Source organism: Melozone crissalis, unplaced genomic scaffold (assembly GCF_028551555.1).
Source record: "Melozone crissalis strain CALT ecotype California unplaced genomic scaffold, PUWL_Pcris_2 ptg000027l_1, whole genome shotgun sequence".
Classification (NCBI taxonomy): domain Eukaryota; kingdom Metazoa; phylum Chordata; class Aves; order Passeriformes; family Passerellidae; genus Melozone; species Melozone crissalis.
In genome coordinates, this window is record NW_026535805.1 from 16,417,210 (window position 1) to 16,438,125 (window position 20,916).

The following is a 20,916-nucleotide window of genomic DNA, read 5'->3' on the forward strand; positions in this document are numbered from 1 at the left end:
TATTCACAGAAACGAGAGCACGTCTGAGGATCTCAGCACACAACAAAGTGACTAAATTTTCAACATAACTCCTGTAGTTTGGAGAGCTGCTGTCCTTTGGGGGTTTTGCTGTGGAAAAGAAATGCCTTTTGCAGGCTGTGTCCTGAGGGCCCTTAACGCCGGCTACCGCGGCTGGCGGTGGGGACGCAAACCCATCCTTGTGGAATTGCTGTCGTGGAGTATCGTGACAGAATATGACAGGCCTAGGACTACAACACCCTAAAGATGTGCCATGGGAGGTTTAGGTTGAATAACTAGGAAGAATTTCTTCACAGAAAGGGTGGTTAGATACTGGAATGGCTGCCCGGGAAGTGGTGGAGTCACCATCCCAGGAGGTGTTTAAAAGAAAGACTGGACGTGGCACCCAGGGCTATGGTCTAGTTGACATGGTGGTGTTTGATCACAGGCTGGACTGTGATGATCATAGGTCTGTGATGGCACCATCCGTGGGAACGCTTTCCTTGGGCTCTCGCGGGCAGTGGGCAGATGAACGGCACAAGTGCGGGGAGGCGGCAGACAAGACCTTCATGTCCCAAGGCGGGCCTCCACCTCAGCCCGCCGGGGAGGAGCGAGGGAAGGAAGGCCCGGGCCCCACATCCCGCGGGATCGGGATTGCGATTGGGACGGAGCCGCAGCCGGCTCCCGGCGGGCGCCGCTTCCGCCACGTGTCCCGCCGGGCCCGCTGGTTGCCGCGGCGACGGGAACCTCTCCCGCCCCTTCCGGCCTCGCATGGCGCCGTCTCTTCCGCTGCGGGGAGTAATATGGTGAGTGGCCCCTGCTGGGGGCAAGGAGGGAAGGGGAAGCAAAGTCGTGCGTGGAACACGGCGTGCAGAGGCTGCTGGAAGCACCCGCTCCCTCATGGGGCGGCGGCGCCGCGGGGCACCCGGGCAGGCGCGGCCCGGAGCGGGCCCGGGGGCAGCGCGGGTGTCGCTGCCCGTGCGGTGCTCGCTCCCCGGGGCTCTCCGCCCGCCCCTCGGGCGCCGGCACCGCGGGCAGGGCCCGGCCGGGAGCCAGGGCCGTGGGGGCTGCTGTGCCGGAGCTGCCTCTGGAACACCGGGCTGCGGTGTGAGCCTCGGAGTTCTCCTTCAGGGCACGTCGGTCAGGGAGCTGGGACTCGCCGCAGGACAAACAGGTTATAGTGCGCTTGCTCCAGGTGTCAGGGCTGTCACTCTGTGGCTCGCTTCCCTAAGACGAAAACCCGATCTTTTGGGCACGACCGCCGCGTGTGCGCGTTCATCTGGGTGGCGAAATGTTCCCTTGTCGTGCTGAGCCCCGCTGGAGTGACTGGAGTGACATGGATATCCATGACAGGTGCTGTCACCTGTTGGGGCAGACAGCGCCGCTGGCTGCAGGAACACGCCTTGTGCAGCTCTTCTGGCACCTCAGGGGCTGGCTGAGGTGTGGGGCAGAGGCTCTGTGTGTAAGCTCTGGGCAGAGCTGTGGGATCCAGGGATGCCTTCATGCCGAGGTACAACACCTGCTGAGCCGGAGCTTGTCCCGGGTGGGCTGGGGCCCGCCTGAGTTTGCACAGGTCCCCTGAGGCACAGAGTGCACAGCGTGCACAGCTCTGAGGCGCGGCATCCTTTGTAAACAGGGAGGTGTGGCACCGTGTGACTGGGCAGCGCACACAGTGCCAGTGTGGGAAAGCAGTGAGTGCGAAGGTGACAGGGAGGGCTACGGGGATGTGAAGGCTCGGGAGGGGAAGCTGCGTGAGGAGTGGCTGAGGTGACTTGGGCTGTTCGGCCTCAGGAGACTGAGGGAGCCCTCAGTGCAGTTACACCTTCCTCACGGCGGGGATGGGAGGGACAGGCACTGGTCTCTGCTCTGTGGTCACCAGTGACATGAGAGAATGACTTGGAGTTGTGTCAGGGAAGTTTAGGTTGGGTATCAGGAAAAGTTTCTTCACCCAGAGGGTGGTTGGGCACTGGAACAGCTCCCCAGGGAAGTGGTCACAGCACAGCCTGACAGAGCTCAAGAAGTGTTTGAACAATGCTCTCGGGTACATGGTGGGACTCTTGGGAGTTGGACTTCTGTGATCTTTGTGGGTCCCTTCCAACTCAGGATATTCTGTGATTCTTTGTGATTCTGTACCACAGCAGCTTTCATAAGCGGGCTGTCCACTGCCTGTTAGAAAAGCTTTCTGAGGTGTTGTTGCTTCCTGCATGTGTCTGCTAAGAATTAAAATTATCATGTAATGATTTGCTAATAAAGAAAAGAGTAAGTGCCCATGTTTTGTCACACATGAGCTAAACTTGGGATATGTAGTAGTGCTTAAAGTTGAATTCATGGCACACTTGTATTTCTTAGATAATATGAAATACAGCTGTGTTGACAAAGTCTGAAAATTAATTGAATTTATTCTGGTGAAGAGCCCATTAGTATGTTCTTTTGCCTTCTGCTGGGAGCTAAGGTGTGATAGCTTAAAATCATGCCTTATTTAATCTGGCCCCAAATTGGTGCAGATGACAATGTCCTGTCATTACAAGTCCACAAATTTCTATTGCAAATCAGAAGGGTTTTTCACGTGGAAAGCTTACTTCTGTGTGGGCAGAGCAGAACAGAGGACAACCAGAAGCTTGGACCCTCTGAGGAAAGGGAGACAAGTGTCATGGCAGATGAATTTCTCTGGTGGTCTGCTCCCTGTCATGCTTGTAGGAGAGCCATGTAGTTTTAGGTTAAGTCACAGCCAGGATTGTTGGTATGTTTCATTTTGTTACTGGCTTTGTGTTCACCACATCACCAGCATTGTTTTTACTTCTGTGGTGGGTTCTCATTTATAGATTTATAAACAATATTTTCCTGTTTAATAAATCCATTGCCTTTGTGGGAATGTGTGCTTTGATGAAGAAAAATATTTGTGTTTTAAAACTGTCGTGCAGTAGTTTCATGTAAATAAAAGTTAAAACCCCCTCTTTAAGTGATACTTTAGTGTCTCTTCCAGTAAAACTGAGTTCTGGATTATGTCATTTTCTAATATAATAAACCATGTGAAATGGTTACCAAAATATTGAGTTTAAAGTTTGTGATATTTTTGATCAACAAAAAGTTCACCTAAGTCTTTGATATAATTGTGAAAATAGTTCATAAATGAAGATTTCCGTTTTGCTAATTTAAATTATGCTGTAAGTAGAGTTTTTAATTAAACTGTTGGGGTTTTTTTCAGGGGACAATACACCTGTTCCGCAAATCACAGAGATCATTGGTTGGAAAGTTAACACATGAATTTAGGTTGGTTGCAGCAGACAGAAGGGTAAGTATTGCTTAAAACAATCATAATTATAATAAAAATACATTAGCTGTAGTAAGTTAAAATACACTATTAAGTATATTTTGAAATTTTTTCTTTGAATTTTTCTAGCTGTGCTTAAAAAATAAGCTTTGAAGTTGTATTGCTTCTGTGCATTGTCCCTCTGAATTAGTATTCTCCAGAACTTACATATTTATATCTGATGGGTTCAGTGGAACTGTAAACTGAGTGTGTTCAATGTTTTTGGGACCAAAATTTCAGCACAAATGAAGGAACCCACTAATATCAAGTTGCATGAGTTGGTATTCAAAAGTCATTACAGCACACAGATGCTGTGTGCTGTAATGAAATGCAAATATTATAGATGGGTGGGGTTTTTTTAGACTAAAAAGGTATTTTTAGTATGGTGGCATTCATAAATGAGTTTTAAAATAATCTGTAAAGTTTAAAAGACAAAGGGCTTGCTGTTCTGAAATGAGTGGTGAATTTTTGGGAGGGAGGAGAAGCCAGTTCTGTTTGCATGACCAAGTACAGCAATATTGTTTTTTAAGACCATATTGATATATTTCTGTCTTCTAAATTTTGGAAGGTGTAAATACATATTTATTCTCATCAACAGTCCTGGAAGATTTTACTGTTTGGTGCTATAAATTTAATATGTATTGGCTTCCTGCTCATGTGGTGCAGCTCTACAAACAGCATAGGTAGGTGGCTCTCACGTACTGAAACTACAACCAACTACTGTGTGTTTCTTAGCTTGGGCAGTTCCAGCTGACTGAAAAGCCAAACCCAGTACTTAATGGAGTTAGGGGTTTGCACAGCCAGGTTCAGAAGGTGCTTGCTTTTGATTTGCCACAGTCAGCTTAGAAAATCAGCAATTTTCACAGACAAGTTTGGATGGGTGGAAGTCCTTCAAAGTTTGCAGTTTTTCAGTCCTGCTGGTCATTTGCTTCCTGCAGTAGCTTCTTCATCTTTAAGACTGAAAACAAGTAGGCTTTTGAGTGACTAGTCCTCAGACCTGTTCTGTGTATCAGTAGCACCAGTGATGTGCAGAGACCCTCACTTGCAGTTGAATGAGGATGGTTGTAGTGTGGAAAAGGCTTAAGACTTCTTTGCTTCCAAGGAATGCTCAGCAGTAGCCGAAACACTGGAGTGTTTCCAGCACCTCTGTAGCTGCTGCTGCAAAGCACAGCACTGTGAGGGCTGCTGGGGAAATGAGCTCCAGATCAGCCAGATCCAGTGCAGTTCTGTGTGCCTTCTGCTTTTGGACAGGGGCTTCAATGTGCTTCCCATCACCTGCACTGGGAATAGAGTGCTGGTTTAGTTTTTAATTTTTGGTGCAGGTTTTCTTGCAGTTTCAAGATAGGTTAGAGATGCAAAACAAGTAAAATGTTCAGTTCAACCTACTTATCACTGCAGTAACACACATAAGAGATCTCTTACTTTGGTAAAGTGATGTGTTTCTGGAAGATCTCCTGACTTTCCAGTACCTAAATTCCTTGTCACAACTTAGTCACAAATGTGATAACTGTTGTGTCTGGGTGCTTTAGTTGAATTAGGATTGCCATAATGAGGCTGCTTATGACATTAAATATATTGATGTCTTTAGAATAACAGAGACTTGCTCTGTCAGTAGGGGCAGTTTATGTAGGTAGAAGACTGGAAAGAGCTGCACAAAAGGGACTTGGAATACAAGTGTTTTTTGCATTGAAAAATTAAGTATTAAATTTTAATATTTACTTTTTTTTTTACAGCTTTAACTGCTTACACATATTTGACAATCTTTGACCTTTTCAGGTGAGTTTTTTCCCATTTTGTCATACTGTTCATTTTGTTTGTATATTTCTATTCATTTAAAATTTACTTACAGGTTCAAAGACATGTAACTTATTCATCAGTATAGAAACAGTCATTGGTTTAAATGTAGCTTAAATGAGTATAAAATTGCACACAATAAATAGATTATATTTATCTGTTTATTAGATGTATTGAGAATGACCATAGCTATATTGAGAATGACTAGTAACTGATCAGTTCAGTCATAGATTTCTCTGTTCAGATGTGTGACAACATAAAACAGTATGGCACAAAACTGTTGTCTGGTTGTTCTCTCAGAACATTTTCCTGGTGCCATGGTCACTGATTGTGAAGCAACCCTCAGTTTTAACATCAGGAAACAAGACGCATGTCATTCTATTTCAAAAATGTTTCGCAAGCTAGATACCAAGTATTCTGCACATAAGGTCATTAGATATTTACAGTGTTTTTCTTGTATTCTAAGAAAATTTTAGTATGATAGTTCTGAACACTTTTGCTAATATTGATAATACAGACATGAAATATATTCAGTTCTAAGATACAGAATGGTAGCGGTGGTTGGGGAATAAAATGTAGATATTTTAAAAATACTAGCCTACATTACCTTCCCTGCTATTCTCATTATCTCATAAAAGAGTCATACATATATCCATTTCTGAGTCATACATATATCCATTATCTAATATAACTTATCTGACTTCCAGTAAAACATTCATAAATTACATCAGCAAACATGCAGAAACAAAAATGACTTGTTGGGATAGGCACAAAAAAAAATGATCTGTGACTGCATTGGCATTAAGTTTAACTCTAATGAATTTTGTCTTTGAGAATTCTGTATCTACTGAATTTTTGTCATCTTGCTCAAAATACCTGTTTCACATTGGGGAAATTGGAGAAAGTGTTGATATTGTACTTCCCATTTGTATGGAATTCTTTTTTCTTTTCGTTTTAGAAGAAGGTGGAACAACCCCAGGCACTCCTGTCTTTGGTTAATTAGGGGTTGGACTAGAGGATTATTCTAACTCACAGCAATCTCTTTCAAGAATTTTGATTTTCTGTAAGGGAGAACAATGTTCTGTAATTCTGCTGCAAAAATAATTTTCTGCTTCTTTTCTTTTTGTCATTGCCTGGTTGCATATAATAGTCTCACTGAGAATATGGGTTTATGGCTTTGTATAAGAATCAAGTTGTGAGGATGTGATTGTTCATCAGTTGTAGGCATGAATTCTTGATCCAGTCTGATTTAACATTGTTATTAATTACAAAAGGACTGCATGAAAGCACAGATGGCACTGAATCTATGTGGATTCCAGTTGAAAAAATTATTCTGTAGAGAAAAAATTGTTCAATAGAGGAAAAATAGGCAGAGGAAACTGTACTCATCTCTGAAACATTCTGACTACTACCATGGAGATTCCAAAATAATTGGAATTCTAGATGTTCAGTATGAGAGAAAAATTTGGACAGAAGATATCAAGAGAGACCTGCGGCTGTCAGTGAATGGCCAGCTAGATTAGAGCTCGTGTAGGTGAATGCAGCCAAAGAAAGTTCATCTGTTTTGGTTGTGGACAAATCACATAGAGAAATTACACTGTGGAAAAGAAAGGCAATACTTGGTGAGGCCTGAGATTTACTCTGGAGTACCAAATCTAATTCATGTACCAATTGTAAAAGAAGACTAATTAAGAGATTTCTTTGCATTTTCTTTCACTCTTCTGTCTTGCTTATCACTTTTCATGTAAGCAGCATTTCTCAGGTTACAGCATTTCTAGGCAAGTTCAGAAAGCACATGAGGAGCATTTAGAACATCACTGTAACAGTGATGGAGGTTGAGTTCATGACAAGAGGTGGCTGTGTTTGTATGTTGAGTTCTAGTGGCTCAAGTGTGTATTTGTAGATTTTGCAGTTTGTAAAGGCTGCTGTTATTTATCACAGTGTAATTCTCCCCTTTTTTTCAGTTTGATAACATGTCTAATAAGCTATTGGGTAATGATGAAGAAACCCAGCCCAATCTATTCATTTGGGTAAGTACTAATAACAAGATACAGTGTTTGATAATACAGCATTTCATACATTGCTCACTGTCATTGCCTGGATCCCTGAACTGCCATCAGTAATACTCTGTGTGTGAAAGAGCCTAAAAGTGAGGAGGGCCAAGGCTTACTGTAAAGAACAATTACAGAGTGGGGGATGGACAGGAAGAAGAATTAAGACATGCTGAATTTTAAGATGTCTCTGATGAGTGGAGTGTTAAAAGAAACTGAAAATAATGACTATTCCATAAGACTTTCAGTTTCTTCCCGTCTGTCTGCTGTTGAATGAATTGGAAAAAGTAGGTGTGTCCTGCTGGTTCTTGCACAGAAAAGATTCTATTGGATGCATTGTTCAATGTTCAGTGTTTCTAAACTTAATTCTCAAATTTCAGGTTTGAAAGGTTTGAAGTTCTAGCTGTATTTGCATCTACAGTTCTGGCACAGCTTGGTGCTCTTTTTATACTGAAAGAAAGGTAGGGTTATGTATGTTTTCTTTCATTTTATAACATATGAAGATATAGTCCAGATCAGCTAAAAGCACGTGTATTCTATGAGTGCTGTATTTAAAGAGATACTTCAGAAAAAACTTCAAAGATATTAAAAAAATATTGCTAAACCTTACTGCTTGCTTTACATTTACTACACTACATGTAGGCTTAAGATGTAAAGATGGGAATTGATTAATGTTTTTAAAAAGTTTTTCTAGGGAAAGATTGAATGGTTTTAAGAATGCTTTTTCCAAAGGTTGTGTCATTACTTTAATGCATTTCCGTATGCATCTTGACTTTCGTAAGCTCATGAACAAATAAAATTTTTTTGGTTTTACTTCTGTTGCTTTTTGAAGTCAAAGCAGCTTCATAATATATCAAGGAACTGAATGTTTGAAGCATCAACTTCTTCACTCCCTCCAAGTTTGCTCAAGTATTAATTTGCCATACCATGTATGCTTGGGAGCATTTCTATTTCAGGAGGTTAGCCTAAAACATTATTCTTGTTTTTAAAGATGAAGAGGCTTTTGTTAACATCTGGAATTTAAAACTGCAACAATATACCTTTGGTTATTTTATTCAAGTGCCCTATTTTCTGTGTAAAGGGCTCTATTAACAACTTAGCAACTTTCTACTGTGAGATCAAGGTATTGAAGTGACAGTCCACTGGAATGAATCACCCTCTGTCAAAACTTCCAAGTTTTCCAATATCAATTTTAGGAAATTCCACAAACTTAGCAGGTTTTTCTGTTACAGCTGAAGCTCATTTGTTAACTCACTGATGGGTGAAAAAAGATCTATATCTCCATCCTAGTATCCAATGCCTACTTGATTTGACCTTGCTTAGTGTGAGGCTGTAAGTCAGGAATTTCAGACTTAGTTTGTTGTGGTCACCAACACTGGTGGTGGTGCCAGTAGCAACATTTTTTTGCATGTTCATTGACAAGCATATTTTTATCATATAGGCAGCATTCATGGTAGCTGGCACAGTTTGGAAATATTTGGGAAGTCTAAATCACATCTGCTTTGATTCAGTGTTAAATGCTTTCATTGCTTATAAGAGTTGCTGTGTTTATTTTAGCAATCCATTTTTTGCAGTACTTTATCAGTTTTTGTTTATGAATGGCAGCTAATGCTAAGGAACTGTAAAAACATGCTTCAGGTGTCAAGGCTTTACTGGATGAGTATAACTCAGGTTTTCAATTATTCTTGTAGTGCGGAGCGGTTTCTGGAGCAGCCTGAGATACACACGTAAGAAATTATTTTGGCACGTAACATGTGTTGTTGTCCTTTTGTGTTTCTGATTAATTTCTAGCATATATTGTTTATGCAAGTACTTTCAGTACCAAATTGCTTTTGGTGCCTTGGCATGTTTCAAACCATGTGCAGGCTATACTGCAAACAGTTCTTTTCAAGGTACAATTGAAATTTAATGCTCATGTTATATCAAATAGTGATCTAACTACACATTGCTGCTTTTCCTAGTTCAGTTCCTTTTTTTTCTTGTGGCCTCTTGGAAGGCCTGGTATGTGGGGGGGAAGGATGCTGTGGTCAACAGGGAACTGAAGGTTTTGCAAAGAGGGTTCAGACTATGAAGACCACAGGGAGAGGAAAAGAAAGTGTTAAGGGGCAAAGGAAGGGGATGTGGGATGTATGATGAAGTAGTTCTAGAAGAAGGCTGGGGGTATATGGCATAATTCCATAGAAATCTAAGCTTCTCAGCTGTGCTGCTGAGGAGACAATGTGTTTGTATCTTCAGAGGGCAAATATATATATGTGTGTGTGTGTGTGTGTGTGTGAAAATATGCAAATATGCAATTGATTAAGAGCTGTTACTCAACATTATGAGCCTTGTGTGATAACAATAAAGTACGAAGTTCAGTGATCTGGTATAACCCTTACAATGATTATACACTGCTGGTTATTAAGTGTTACACTAGTTTATCCTGCTGGTTTTCAGCCTCAGTGAACACCAAGCAAAATATTTTGATAGTGTTATTGGTAATTACAGCTTGATGATGTTCTGTGATGATGGGAAATTAAGACACCTTTTTTCCCCTCTCTAGGGGACGACTGCTGGTTGGTACTTTCGTGGCTCTCTTTTTCAACTTATTTACAATGCTTTCCATTAAGAATAAGCCTTTTGCTTATGTGTCTGAAGGTATGTGATAAATTAGACTGTAAAAAGAATTGAGAAAAAAATGCTAATGTTCCTATTTTTGTCAAGGTATAACTTGTCTGGTAACTTCCTTAACTAGTGGTTGTATATTACTGTTACCTCTGTTAATGTAACTTTGTGTAGTAGAATTGCCATCTGATTTTCAACTCCACTTTGCTTATAAGGCTCTGAATAGTCTGAGGTAATTAATATGATATTATTTTAATGCTGCAGTATCCTTTATTTTCAAATTTTTGAATGCAACCAGTGAAGGTCATGTGGCAGATACCAGAACTTTCAACACATTTTAGTGATGTATTAATGTATTAAAATATAAGTTAATGCAATAGTTCTTTTTTCCTTTTCATTGGTAAATGAAAAGCTCTTTTACCTTTTTCATTGTGAAGTAGGTTTGCAGTCATTCCTGCAATTGTAAATTGTTTTGTTGTAATTGTCCTGTAAATTGTCCATAGTTATAAATATCTATTTTACACTATATTATATAAAAGATAATCGTTATAGCCTGCAATTATGTTTGTATTTAATCAGTTCAGATTATTATGAAAGATGGATTTTGTACTTGCTGCCTGGAAAAGACAGATTTGGGTCTTTTTTCAAGTGCCAGGGTATCTGTTGAGATATATTTCCTCATTCACACTGTATTTATTGAATTCTTCCCTTAAAATAAAACTTGTGTGTACTTTAAAATGTAGTAACTTTAAAGTGGTACTTAAAATTGTGGTAACTTCATTACCTTCTTTCTTTTGCAGCTGCCAGCACAAGTTGGCTTCAGGAACATGTTGCAGATCTTAGTAGAAGGTGAAGCTTTATATTGTTTTCAAAATCATTAGCTTTATATTGTTTTCAAAATCATTAGCTTCTGGAAGGCAGTGTTGGTTTTGTTTGTATAATAAAGTTTTGGAGGGATATTGAGGCATAAACTTGTATTAGAGCTTTTAAAATAGCTTTACCTACTGCAGGTCTCATGTATGAACTCTGGAGCAAACATTGTCTCCCATATTTCCCAGATACATCAATCTAACAGAAAAACATATTTCTGGGTATCTTTTCTTTTGAATATGTATGTTCAGTACATTGTATGTGATTCTCTTTGGGTGAGAATAGGAAAACTAGCATTGTCCTGTACATACTTGAACTGCATTTCACAACATGCATTATCAGGTAATATATTTTGTAATAATTTATGTTTATTTACTTTGTGGGCTGAACAGATGTTTCAGATGGTTGAGTTTAAATGTGATATATGAAACAGGTTACTCACTGAACCATAGCTATGGAAACTCCTCGCCTGTCCAACAGGAACCTGGAAAGTCTGTGTCTTCCAGGGATATAAGCAGTGTTGTTCATTCATCTTGTCTGTTAACTGTCTGGTTTGTATTGGATATCTGAATGCAAGATAACATTGTTTGCAAATAGTTTTGTCAGATGTCAGGGAAGTTTATTTTAATCCATACTTGTTTTTTCCAACTATCTGTCAGTATCAAAAGAAAAATGTTAAACCAAGTCATGAAACGTGTTAAGTATGCTTCAAAACCCATCTGTTTCTGCATCTTGTGATCTTTTTCACAGTTAAGGAGAGCAGAGAATGCTGACTTGGTAACAGAAGAATTGATTTTATATGGGTGTAAGATGTTACATCATCAGAACCAAAATCTGTGAAATAGTTTTGGAAGACTAATAATTAGGTTTCCAAGTTTTATTAAAAAAAAGATAGTTCCACACCTTCCCTTTTATCAGTGTAGAAACACAGTTTTAAGGGGAAGGACACTGATGGATAACTTGAAGGAGTCCCAGATCAAGAGTAGTATTATTTCTACTGGGTTTTGAGATAACCTGTATAGAGTTAAGCCGATATGAGTGAAACCCCATTGAATTAGTATGTATACAGCTATTTCAGATGTGCTATGTGAAGCAGTGCTGATTTAAAAATATCTGCACCTGTATATAATTATGTTAATTAAAATTCTTACAGAAGCAGGCCAGCACATGATGTCTAAACATAAGTTGGCTTTAACCATAGCAACAAAATATTTCATGTTGTCTTTGCCTTGAAATTTTCCAGGACGTGACATGCACTTACATTCACTGGGAAGTACAGAAACTCATTTCTCTCTTCATACTCCTGTTGACAGGAAATAGCTATAAATAAGTAATTTTCCCAGCATTCTCTCATGCATTTTTTTGGTCTCCTCTTATTCAACTAGCTGGTCTTCTTCCTCTTTTCAGACTCCATGAATTAGTTAGCTTTGACTTTAGGACACTTTGGCACACCAAGGTGGCAGATGGATTGAAGACAGGTGATACTCAAACCTCTCACTGTGTACATCTCTGTAATACCAGTATTGAACCCATGAAGCACTTGTGTTGCAGACTGCTGATACAGCTATATCATAGAGTTGTGTTCTCACAAAAAACCACTTGATTAATTTCTGCTGAGAGCAGCCTTTGAGCTAATTTAGTGGGGCCTTTTCAGTGCTCATCATGTGCTATGACAGCAAGGTGTGTTAGAAGTTAAATGCTAAATGATGGGTGTACTTTTGGAATTTCAAAGTAGTGATGAAGAGCTGGCTGACAGCTGCCTTTTCTGTTTTGTTGCAGTATTTGTGGAATCATCCCAGGATTGAGTAGCATCTTTCTGCCACGGATGAACCCTTTTGTCTTGATTGATATTGCTGGAGCTCTGGCTCTTTGCATTACATACATGCTCATTGAAATCAAGTATGTGCAGTTGTTGTTTTAAAACAGTAGCTCTTTTTGTATCCAGTCTGTGGGAAAATACATTTTTTGCATGAGAGGAATGATCTGATGTAGAGCTGCATTTTGTGTGAATGGCATTGCAACTCTGTGAATGCATCTGTCTGCTGTCCAAGATGAATGAGAGTTGAAATGAGATTAGCATATGTAAAATTTTGTAAGTGTATATAATTTAAAAGAATGAAAAAAGAATCATAAGTAAGTTGTTCTGCCTCTCAAAAACATAAATACCAGCGTTTCTTTAAAATTGCTCTTTCTCCCTAGCAATTATTTTGCTGTGGACACAGCCTCTGCTATAGCAATTGCTTTGATGACATTTGGTACCATGTATCCCATGAGTGTCTACAGTGGGAAGGTTCTACTCCAGGTAAGGCAGCCTCACAAATCAACAGATTTTCTGGTTTTGGTTTTGTTAAATGACCTCATTTAAAAAAAATTAAATAAAACCCTTGAAATCTGTTTTAAGCTTGTTGATAGGAAGTGTTCCCATGGGAATTTGTGATGTGCTACAGGAATATTAAAGGTTGTGCAAATATGCATCACAAAGTCATGAGAATTTGATGAAAATGCCATTGTGTGGGTAGACTAGACTTAAAGGCTCTCTAACTTGAACAGGGCCAGTTAATCTTTATTTAACTTGTACTTTCTTTTCTTCTTCTTTTTGAAGACAACCCCACCTCATGTGATTGGCCAGTTAGATAAACTTCTTAGAGAGGTAAGTCAGTATAATACACAGCACAGTGTGTACAGCTAATGAGCATTCAGGAATGTGAAGAATTCTTCTGACTAGTCCAAGAAGTTTGCTAAAAATATTTTTTTATATTTTTTTAGCTGCATGTAGAAAGTAGGAATCTTGTTTTCCAAGATGAAAAGTGTCTTTTAGGTATCTGGAACGAATCTGTCTAAGTAGTGCAGGCTGTTTTTATTTAAATTTTAGCTACTATTTGAAGTGGTTGACAAATGTGAGTTGAAGGAGGAAAAGGAGTACAGGCAGCTGTTGAATTACAGCATATCAAGTTGAGAACATACTTCAGTTTGGCAGCAAGAGTTACTTGAAATATGTTCCTTATAACTTTTTTGATGGATTTTGATGTTTAAGGGTAGCAAAAGTGTGATAGATAAGCATTAGTGACATTGACAGACGTCATTTGTTCTCTGTATGGAGCTTTTATTTCACTACTGAAAATTATTTGTTATTCAGTTATGTATAAAAATACATTTCTAAAGGGATTTGAAGCTTCTAATTTCTTTTCATATTTGTGAATGTTTGTGTAAAATTAGGTTTCAACTTTGGATGGTGTGTTGGAAGTTCGAAATGAGCACTTCTGGACATTAGGTTTTGGCACTTTGGTAAGTTATGCCTTTATTATCTTCCTAGCCTTTGTTGTTAGATACTACTTAAATTTTTTAATTTACATAAAGATATTTCTTCTGAAATACTAACTGTAAAAAAATTTGATGGAGTCAATACTGTTTGCTTTATTGCAAAACTTCTCTTCCTCTGTCCTTTACATTTTTTAAAGCTTTGTTGTTGGTTAATGTTATTAATGTATACTGCACTTCTGGCTTAACGCATACATTTTTGCAACTGTATAATTTCTTTCATATTTTGGAGTGAAGAAAATGACAAACAATGGAAAAAACATTTTTTGAAGTGGTTTGTTAGTGTAAATTGTCTAGGAAGAGAGAAAGAACTGTAACCCTTCAAGCACCAAAGCTGTACAGTAGACAGTAAAATCATATGTTTTCAGCATTTCTAGGGGAGAAGGTAGAGCAAAATAATTACAGTTGTGTACCAATAATTCTGTAAGCTTAAAGAAATGAAGGGGTGTTTTTTGTGATACAGAATGATCATTGAGAACTTGGTTATTCCTAAGCTGATGCAGGTATTTTGTGACAGCTGGAAAATTAAGACTCTTAGAATATCTCTTCACTGGTTTCTTCCAGTATGCTGCCCTTCTTAAAACAACAAAAAAGGCATCTTCTAAAGTTCTCCATTTCTGATGTAAAAACAGCTTTCAGTTTACTGTTCTGCCACTTATGTCTACATTTGCATTCTGTTCTTTTGAGCCATTTTTCTCCCCCAGTTTTTGCCTTTCCTGCCAACACATGTTGCAGTGTATAGTTTGGTTCTAAGACTCGCTTCTCCTGAGTGATGATCTTGCTATGTTCATAGGAGAGCAGCACATTAGGAAAGATCAGAATGTATCCTGTAATAAGTTTCTTAATTTAGTCAGTAGTTTCCACTGCTAAAGGTCTTTGTGTAATTCTCTGCAGGATGATTTGCCTTTTCTTGAAAGCATGTGGGGAATCTTTGTTGGAGTCATAATTAACAGCCAACTTGTTTTTATCACTTTCTAGGCTGGATCGGTCCATGTCCGAATTCGGAGAGATGCAAATGAGCAAATGGTCCTTGCCCATGTCACTAACAGATTATACACATTGGTCTCTACCTTGACTGTTCAGATTTTCAAAGATGACTGGATCAGACCTACCTTATCATCTGTGCCTATTGCAAACAACATTCTGAACCTTTCGGATCATCACGTTATTCCAATGCCGTCTTTGAAAGCTGCTGACAATTTGAGCCCTGTTACCTCCACTCCAGCTAAGCCCAGCAGCCCACCACCAGAATTTTCTTTTAACACACCAGGCAAAAATGTGAGTCCAGTCATCCTTCTAAACACTCAGACAAAGCCCTATGGATTGGGCTTTAATCATGGATCTGCACCCTACAGCAGCGTACTCAGTCAAGGACTTGGAATACCAGGAATTGGAGCAGCTCAAGGATTCAGAACTGGTTTTGCAAATGTCCCAGGCAGATATGGAACAAACGCTCGTGGTCAGCCCCGACCATAATAAACACCATTATTTATTATACTTAAGGGTATTGACTTAATTCTTTTATTACCCAATTTTTATGAACATTTGGAATGTCACATCATTCTGAATGGCTGGGAACAAGTGCATTGTTCATATTCATGAAGTGGTTAAAAAGCAGTTTTTTCCTTCGCATCAGCAGTAGCCTGTGTAATGCTACAGATATTTTGCAGATTTACAATACTTTACAAGTAGTTTTTATAGGGTGTCTATTTCTACTCATCTTTTTTATCCACTTTTCTTCATTTATCCAAGAATGTATTGAGATGCAGCACAACTCCATAAGAGAATAAAATTGTGACCAGGTAGCATTTTTTTTTCCTAATGAAAATTACCAGATGCTGAATAGCAGAGTGTAGGAAATGGCAGAAATACAAGTCCCAATTTTCAGACATGTTTGATTGCTGTATTAAGCCATGTTTGGGCCAAATCACAATTAGTTCTTGGTTGCAAAAATCCATCAATATTCATGTTGTGGCCATTGTGAAGGCAATCTGGCATTTCAGATTGTAATTGATTTTGCGATACCGTGTTTTTACATTTTTATTGATGCTTTTATAGAAATTCAGATGGTTCAGCAACCATTTTCTAGTTGTAAGTATTCCATACTCATCTCTGATATTTCTTACTTTTTGGTTTAACTGCAAAATTATTTAGCAATATACTGGGAAATAAAATACTTAAAACTTAAGATTTTACAAGCACCTCTTTTTTACCCTATTAAGGATACAGAACAGATGACTGTTGTTTCTGAAACCAGTATTTCATTTTTGACTATGGGGAGTATTCTATGATTTGATTGTGACTTTGTATTTTCCTCTTTGTATTTTTTAATAGTTCCAGGGGAAAAGTAATTTATTTATATTCCTGGTTTAAATCCAGAGTACAGGTCAGTGATCACTGAGAGTTCATAGTCACTGCTGGAGTGCTTAACCTTTGGGGCACATTTGGAACAAGACCACTTGTGCTTTTGCATTACTGTTCTACTGTACATTGAGCTGTCTGCATTTCTGCAGGGCCTTTCTCAGAGAGCTCTTCCCTCCCTCTCATTGCTGTCTTTTCCTTCTCTGCTCTGAGAACAGGGAAAGGCCTTTTAGAAATACTTCAGGGGTTTTTTTCTGTTCCCCTGTGCAGTATCTACATTACAATTGCCCCTCTGCACATTCTTCTGCATTTCTTGGCTGTCTAGGAATGGGTTGTTCATTCCTGTTGTTCCACTTGCAACTCAGGGTGCTATGTATTGGCTTCCACCTTGTTCATCTGTGTGCTAAGTCAGTCACTCCACTTCTGTGAGGTGGTTACATGGAGCTGTAGTATCTCAGGGATTCCAAAGATACTATGTTACCTGAAGATAATTGCTTTGATGAAGAAATCTTTCTTATGTAGATCTGAGTGGAGAAAAGAACATTCATTTTAATTTTAAAGATGTGTGGCCTCTTCACTGGCTGAGGACTTATTTTTCTTTTTCTGTGTAAGAATATTTCTATTTTTCCCCCCTCTCCATGACCTATGTTTCTTGAGCTAGTGCTTGGAGGAGGGAGTCATTCTTGCAAAAGCAAGGTGACATTCTGCATGATGGAGATATATCTTTTGGGGATGTTTCAGGCTGAGGGTGGTGCCCAGGCTGCCACAGGGATGCTGTCCATGTAAGTACAAGTGGGGAATCGAGTTCTGTACTTCATTTGCAGCGAGAGTGAAAATTTCATTGCTCTGTTAGGAAATGTAATGACCTGGCAAACTTCCATTTAAAGATTGCAATGAAGTTACAATGATTGGCTCTGTTTCTGTGAGGTCAGTATTAACTCAGTAATCACCTGTGGTCCATTATCCTGTCTTTCTGTGAGTCTATTACATGTGCCATTGCTGCATGGAAATTCACTGAAGTACAGAACACTTGAACAGATTCTCTGTACCTCTGGGGTGGTGAATTAGACTGCACTTTCCACAGCATCTGCAACACCTTAGAGCCAGCAGAATGTTTACAATACACCACTCTTGTGTGGCCTGGTTAACAATTGTTCCTTACTCCAGTTTCATAATCACTTGATATCACTTTTTCTGATATTTTCAATACATTGTATTATATTGAATGCATGCTTATTTGTTTTCAGTAGAAAATTAAATCTCCATTTTATTAAAAAATGAAGCTGATCTCTGATTTAAAATGAGAAGGGAGGGTGAGAATCCCAGAATTCTGAGTGCAATATAATCACTTGAACAAAAATATTTTTTGAGTGATCGTTTACAGTATATATCATATGTGCAGATGATAAAGATTCTTTTAGATATTAGAACAGCTTTTTAGCTGCTTTATTGTTATGAATCTATTAGAACATTTGTTAAATCAGCACAGAGTAAAATGTCTCCTTTTATATGAGGAAAATAAAATCAGTGTAATTCGTAAATGACAAGGGAAAAGTGGTAATTTGTGTACAAGATTTTACAGTTACCTTTCTCTGTATTTGTTTAAGTGATGCTCTCGGGTGATACTTCAGTCTCAATGAGCAGGTATGTCAAACTTCAGATCTGTTTTGCTGGGTCTACTACCAGCACAGACTGGGTCCTTGGAATAATTCTGTAGAAAGTGGTTTTTTGTACATTTTGCCTTTTCTGTGTTATGCTGTTAGGTGATCAAAATCTTAATATTTATTTGATACGTAGTGAATAAGAATTGATACTTTATATCATCTTCATTCCTAATGCTAGGAATGCAGTCTCAGCTAGAGAGAAAAGAAGGCTGGTTCTTGCTGTCATTTCTGTCTGCCAGAGGATGTGGCATTGTTACTCCCTTAAGTTGTTCCAGCTGTGATTGCACAGGACCACATCACTTGTAGGTAAATGCATCCAGCTTTAGAGAGTTTGAGGGGTATGCGCCATTATTTGGCTTCAGAGCCTTGTGAGAAACTGCCTTGTCCTGATACAGAAAGAGCCAGAGCTCCTATCACAAGACAAATCACTACCATAATATGGGGGTTTTTCAGCTTTACATGTTGAGTGATGGCTCTTGAGTTCCTTCTGTTCTGCATTCCCTTAACCCTGGTGATAACCACAGACACCTTTGGCACACAAAGCCAGGGACAGCCTTTTGTGGCTGGTAAACTGATTTTTATTCCCTTCCCCTTGACTGAGATCTGACAAATCCTTTTCAAGGTGAGAACCTGTGCAGCAATTCCTCTGATTAGAGTAACTGAAGTCCTCTACTGATTTCTAACCCTTGTTGCCACCATCCAACAGGGAAGGAAAAACTATCCAGCCATAGGTTTTTCAACACAAAGCCTCTCTCTGAATTCTGGACTGATTATCTGTCCTTTGCTTGTCCAGACCCAATGGATCTGGATTTAATCATACTCAGTGTTGAAACTGAGAGTAGAAGAGGTACCAGTCTTGGTCTCTTTGCTTGTGTTTTTTGTTTTCTGGGCATTTTATGAAATAACTTTGACTTTGCCCTACCTGCTTGTTCTCCACTGCCTTGGTAGCAATGAAAACCAACCTTGTGCCATGTCTGCCTTGCTGACTACTCCTTGTGCTTTTAAGAACTTAGGTTCTTGGATTCACATGGTCACCGGGTTGATGTAAGTTTTCCTTCCAGCAATTATTTTTTAAATGAATGATGGATCATAGAAATTGCTAAGATGATGACCCATCCCTCTGTAAGTAAACTTTTCCAGGGCTAGCATCCAGTTAGGAGATGGCCTTTTTTTCCTGTACCAAAAAAAACCTGAACATGAAACCCAGGAAGGGAAGAAAAAAACCCTAGACCTTTTCATGTTTTCTTCATATTTTGAGAAATATTGAATCATTTTACAGCAACCTGTGTCTCATTGCCTCGGACTGAGTAAACAACTCAAGATAAACATAACTTTTACTGCATGCTCAGGCAGTAAAAATTTAGTGACAAAATTGACGTGATTTGGAGTACCACATGGTTAAATTATGGCTTCAGCTAAGTCTTCATAGAGAGTTAAAAAACCCAGGCTTTTCCCAGTTATAACAACCCTCTGAACCAGTATTTCACAATGAAGCATGTTTTAAGTTAACTTTCAAATTCTCAAAGAGGATTTGAGAATTTGAAGCAGTCCACACTGCAAACATGTACTGCATTTTTCAGAGGTCCTGCAAAATATGAAGTACCACAAGAGTTTGCCAAAACAAATCAGCCACACGAATTTATGTTTAATATTTCTATATTTAGCCATTCTGTTACCTTTCTTCACCACTTAGGAGGGTATGAAGGTGCCTTATTACTGCTCAAAGTATTCAAACTTCAGAAGATTTAATGTCATTTTCTAGACTATTTTCTCATGGGCTGAAGTAGAAGAGAATATGATTATGAAGAGTTCAAGAAACTTTGATATATTTACACAGATGTACAGTAACACCTGAAAGACATCTGTCTGATTTTTAGAATTTTCATAGTGTTCTATTTCAGAAGTTGCAGGTAAGATAAATGTTTCTCACCAATGTTAAAGTGATAGGAAGACACAAAATGCTTTTGTTTCATCTTTGAGCCACCAAATCAGAATTAAATTTAAAATCAGATCCAATTTAATTTTCAGGCTATCCTGTAATAGAAAAATGTTACAAATTTTTACTGCTGTAAATACCTGTTTCTGTAACGACTTTATAATATGGATATAAATATAGTCTTAGGCTCCAAAATATTTGCTTTAGGAAAATGATAAAATACAGGTCAAATCTGACATGCCTAAAACTCCATTGCTTGCCTCCTTTTTAATTCTCTTTACTCAGGGTAAAACTTTGCCGGGAATAAGTTTGGAGCAGTAAAATATTGACTTTTTTCCTTCAGTTCATCTCCTATCAGCTTGATTTTTTTTCCCCTGTAAAATGCTCTCATCCTTTTCTCACCAGTGGAAACCACAATTCTGTCAGTAGCTTTTGAATATGGTTCTTCTGTCTTTCATTGATCTCGTTCCAGGCTTTCTTTTTGCCAGTGTTACACTAAATCTATTGAATAATTCCAGTAAGGAATGTAAAAGCACAGAGTTGTTAAATTGGTATCTTTTTGGTGCCTAAACTGTTGTCTTGCTTTTAATAACATTTTATTTTTGATAGCACTTAGTCTTTAAAATTGTATTTAGATAAACTATAGTTTCTAAAGTGATCACTTTCCTGAAATGAGTATTTTTGTTGTGGTCTGTATTAAAAACAGCAGGTGGGTGGTGGTTTGGAGGTTTTTGGGGTCAAATTGTGAATGATTCTCACGTGACTGAATGGTGTGACTGGGTCATTGCTCCCACACACCACCTGATCTTTTGTTTATATCTCCGGGGTTGCAGTCAGAGCCCAGGGAAACCCCCACATACCTGTTAGCATCACCCCCCACCACCCTTCTCCATCAACAAGTATCCAACAAATTACAGGGGCAAGGCTGAATTTGGGTTATTGTTCTGTTTTCTGGGACAGCTGTCTGCAGAGATAAACCCTTGCAGCCACCTTTTAGGGGAAGGAGGAGAG

At 38.9% G+C, this 20,916-nt stretch overlaps 1 protein-coding gene across 1 annotated transcript; it reads left to right on the forward strand.

Moving 5' to 3' along the window:
• Positions 1–761: 761 nt before the first annotated feature.
• On the forward strand, positions 762–17,827 carry SLC30A6 (solute carrier family 30 member 6). Its single transcript, XM_054279143.1, has 14 exons — positions 762–803; positions 3,203–3,289; positions 3,906–3,990; positions 5,041–5,083; positions 7,066–7,131; positions 7,533–7,613; positions 8,844–8,879; positions 9,695–9,789; positions 10,557–10,605; positions 12,406–12,525; positions 12,826–12,928; positions 13,229–13,276; positions 13,843–13,911; positions 14,923–17,827. The coding sequence occupies exons 1-14, from the start codon at positions 801–803 to the stop codon at positions 15,418–15,420; spliced, it is 1,383 nt and encodes a 460-aa protein (XP_054135118.1). The 5' UTR covers positions 762–800; the 3' UTR covers positions 15,421–17,827.
• The last annotated feature ends 3,089 nt before the right edge of the window (positions 17,828–20,916 follow it).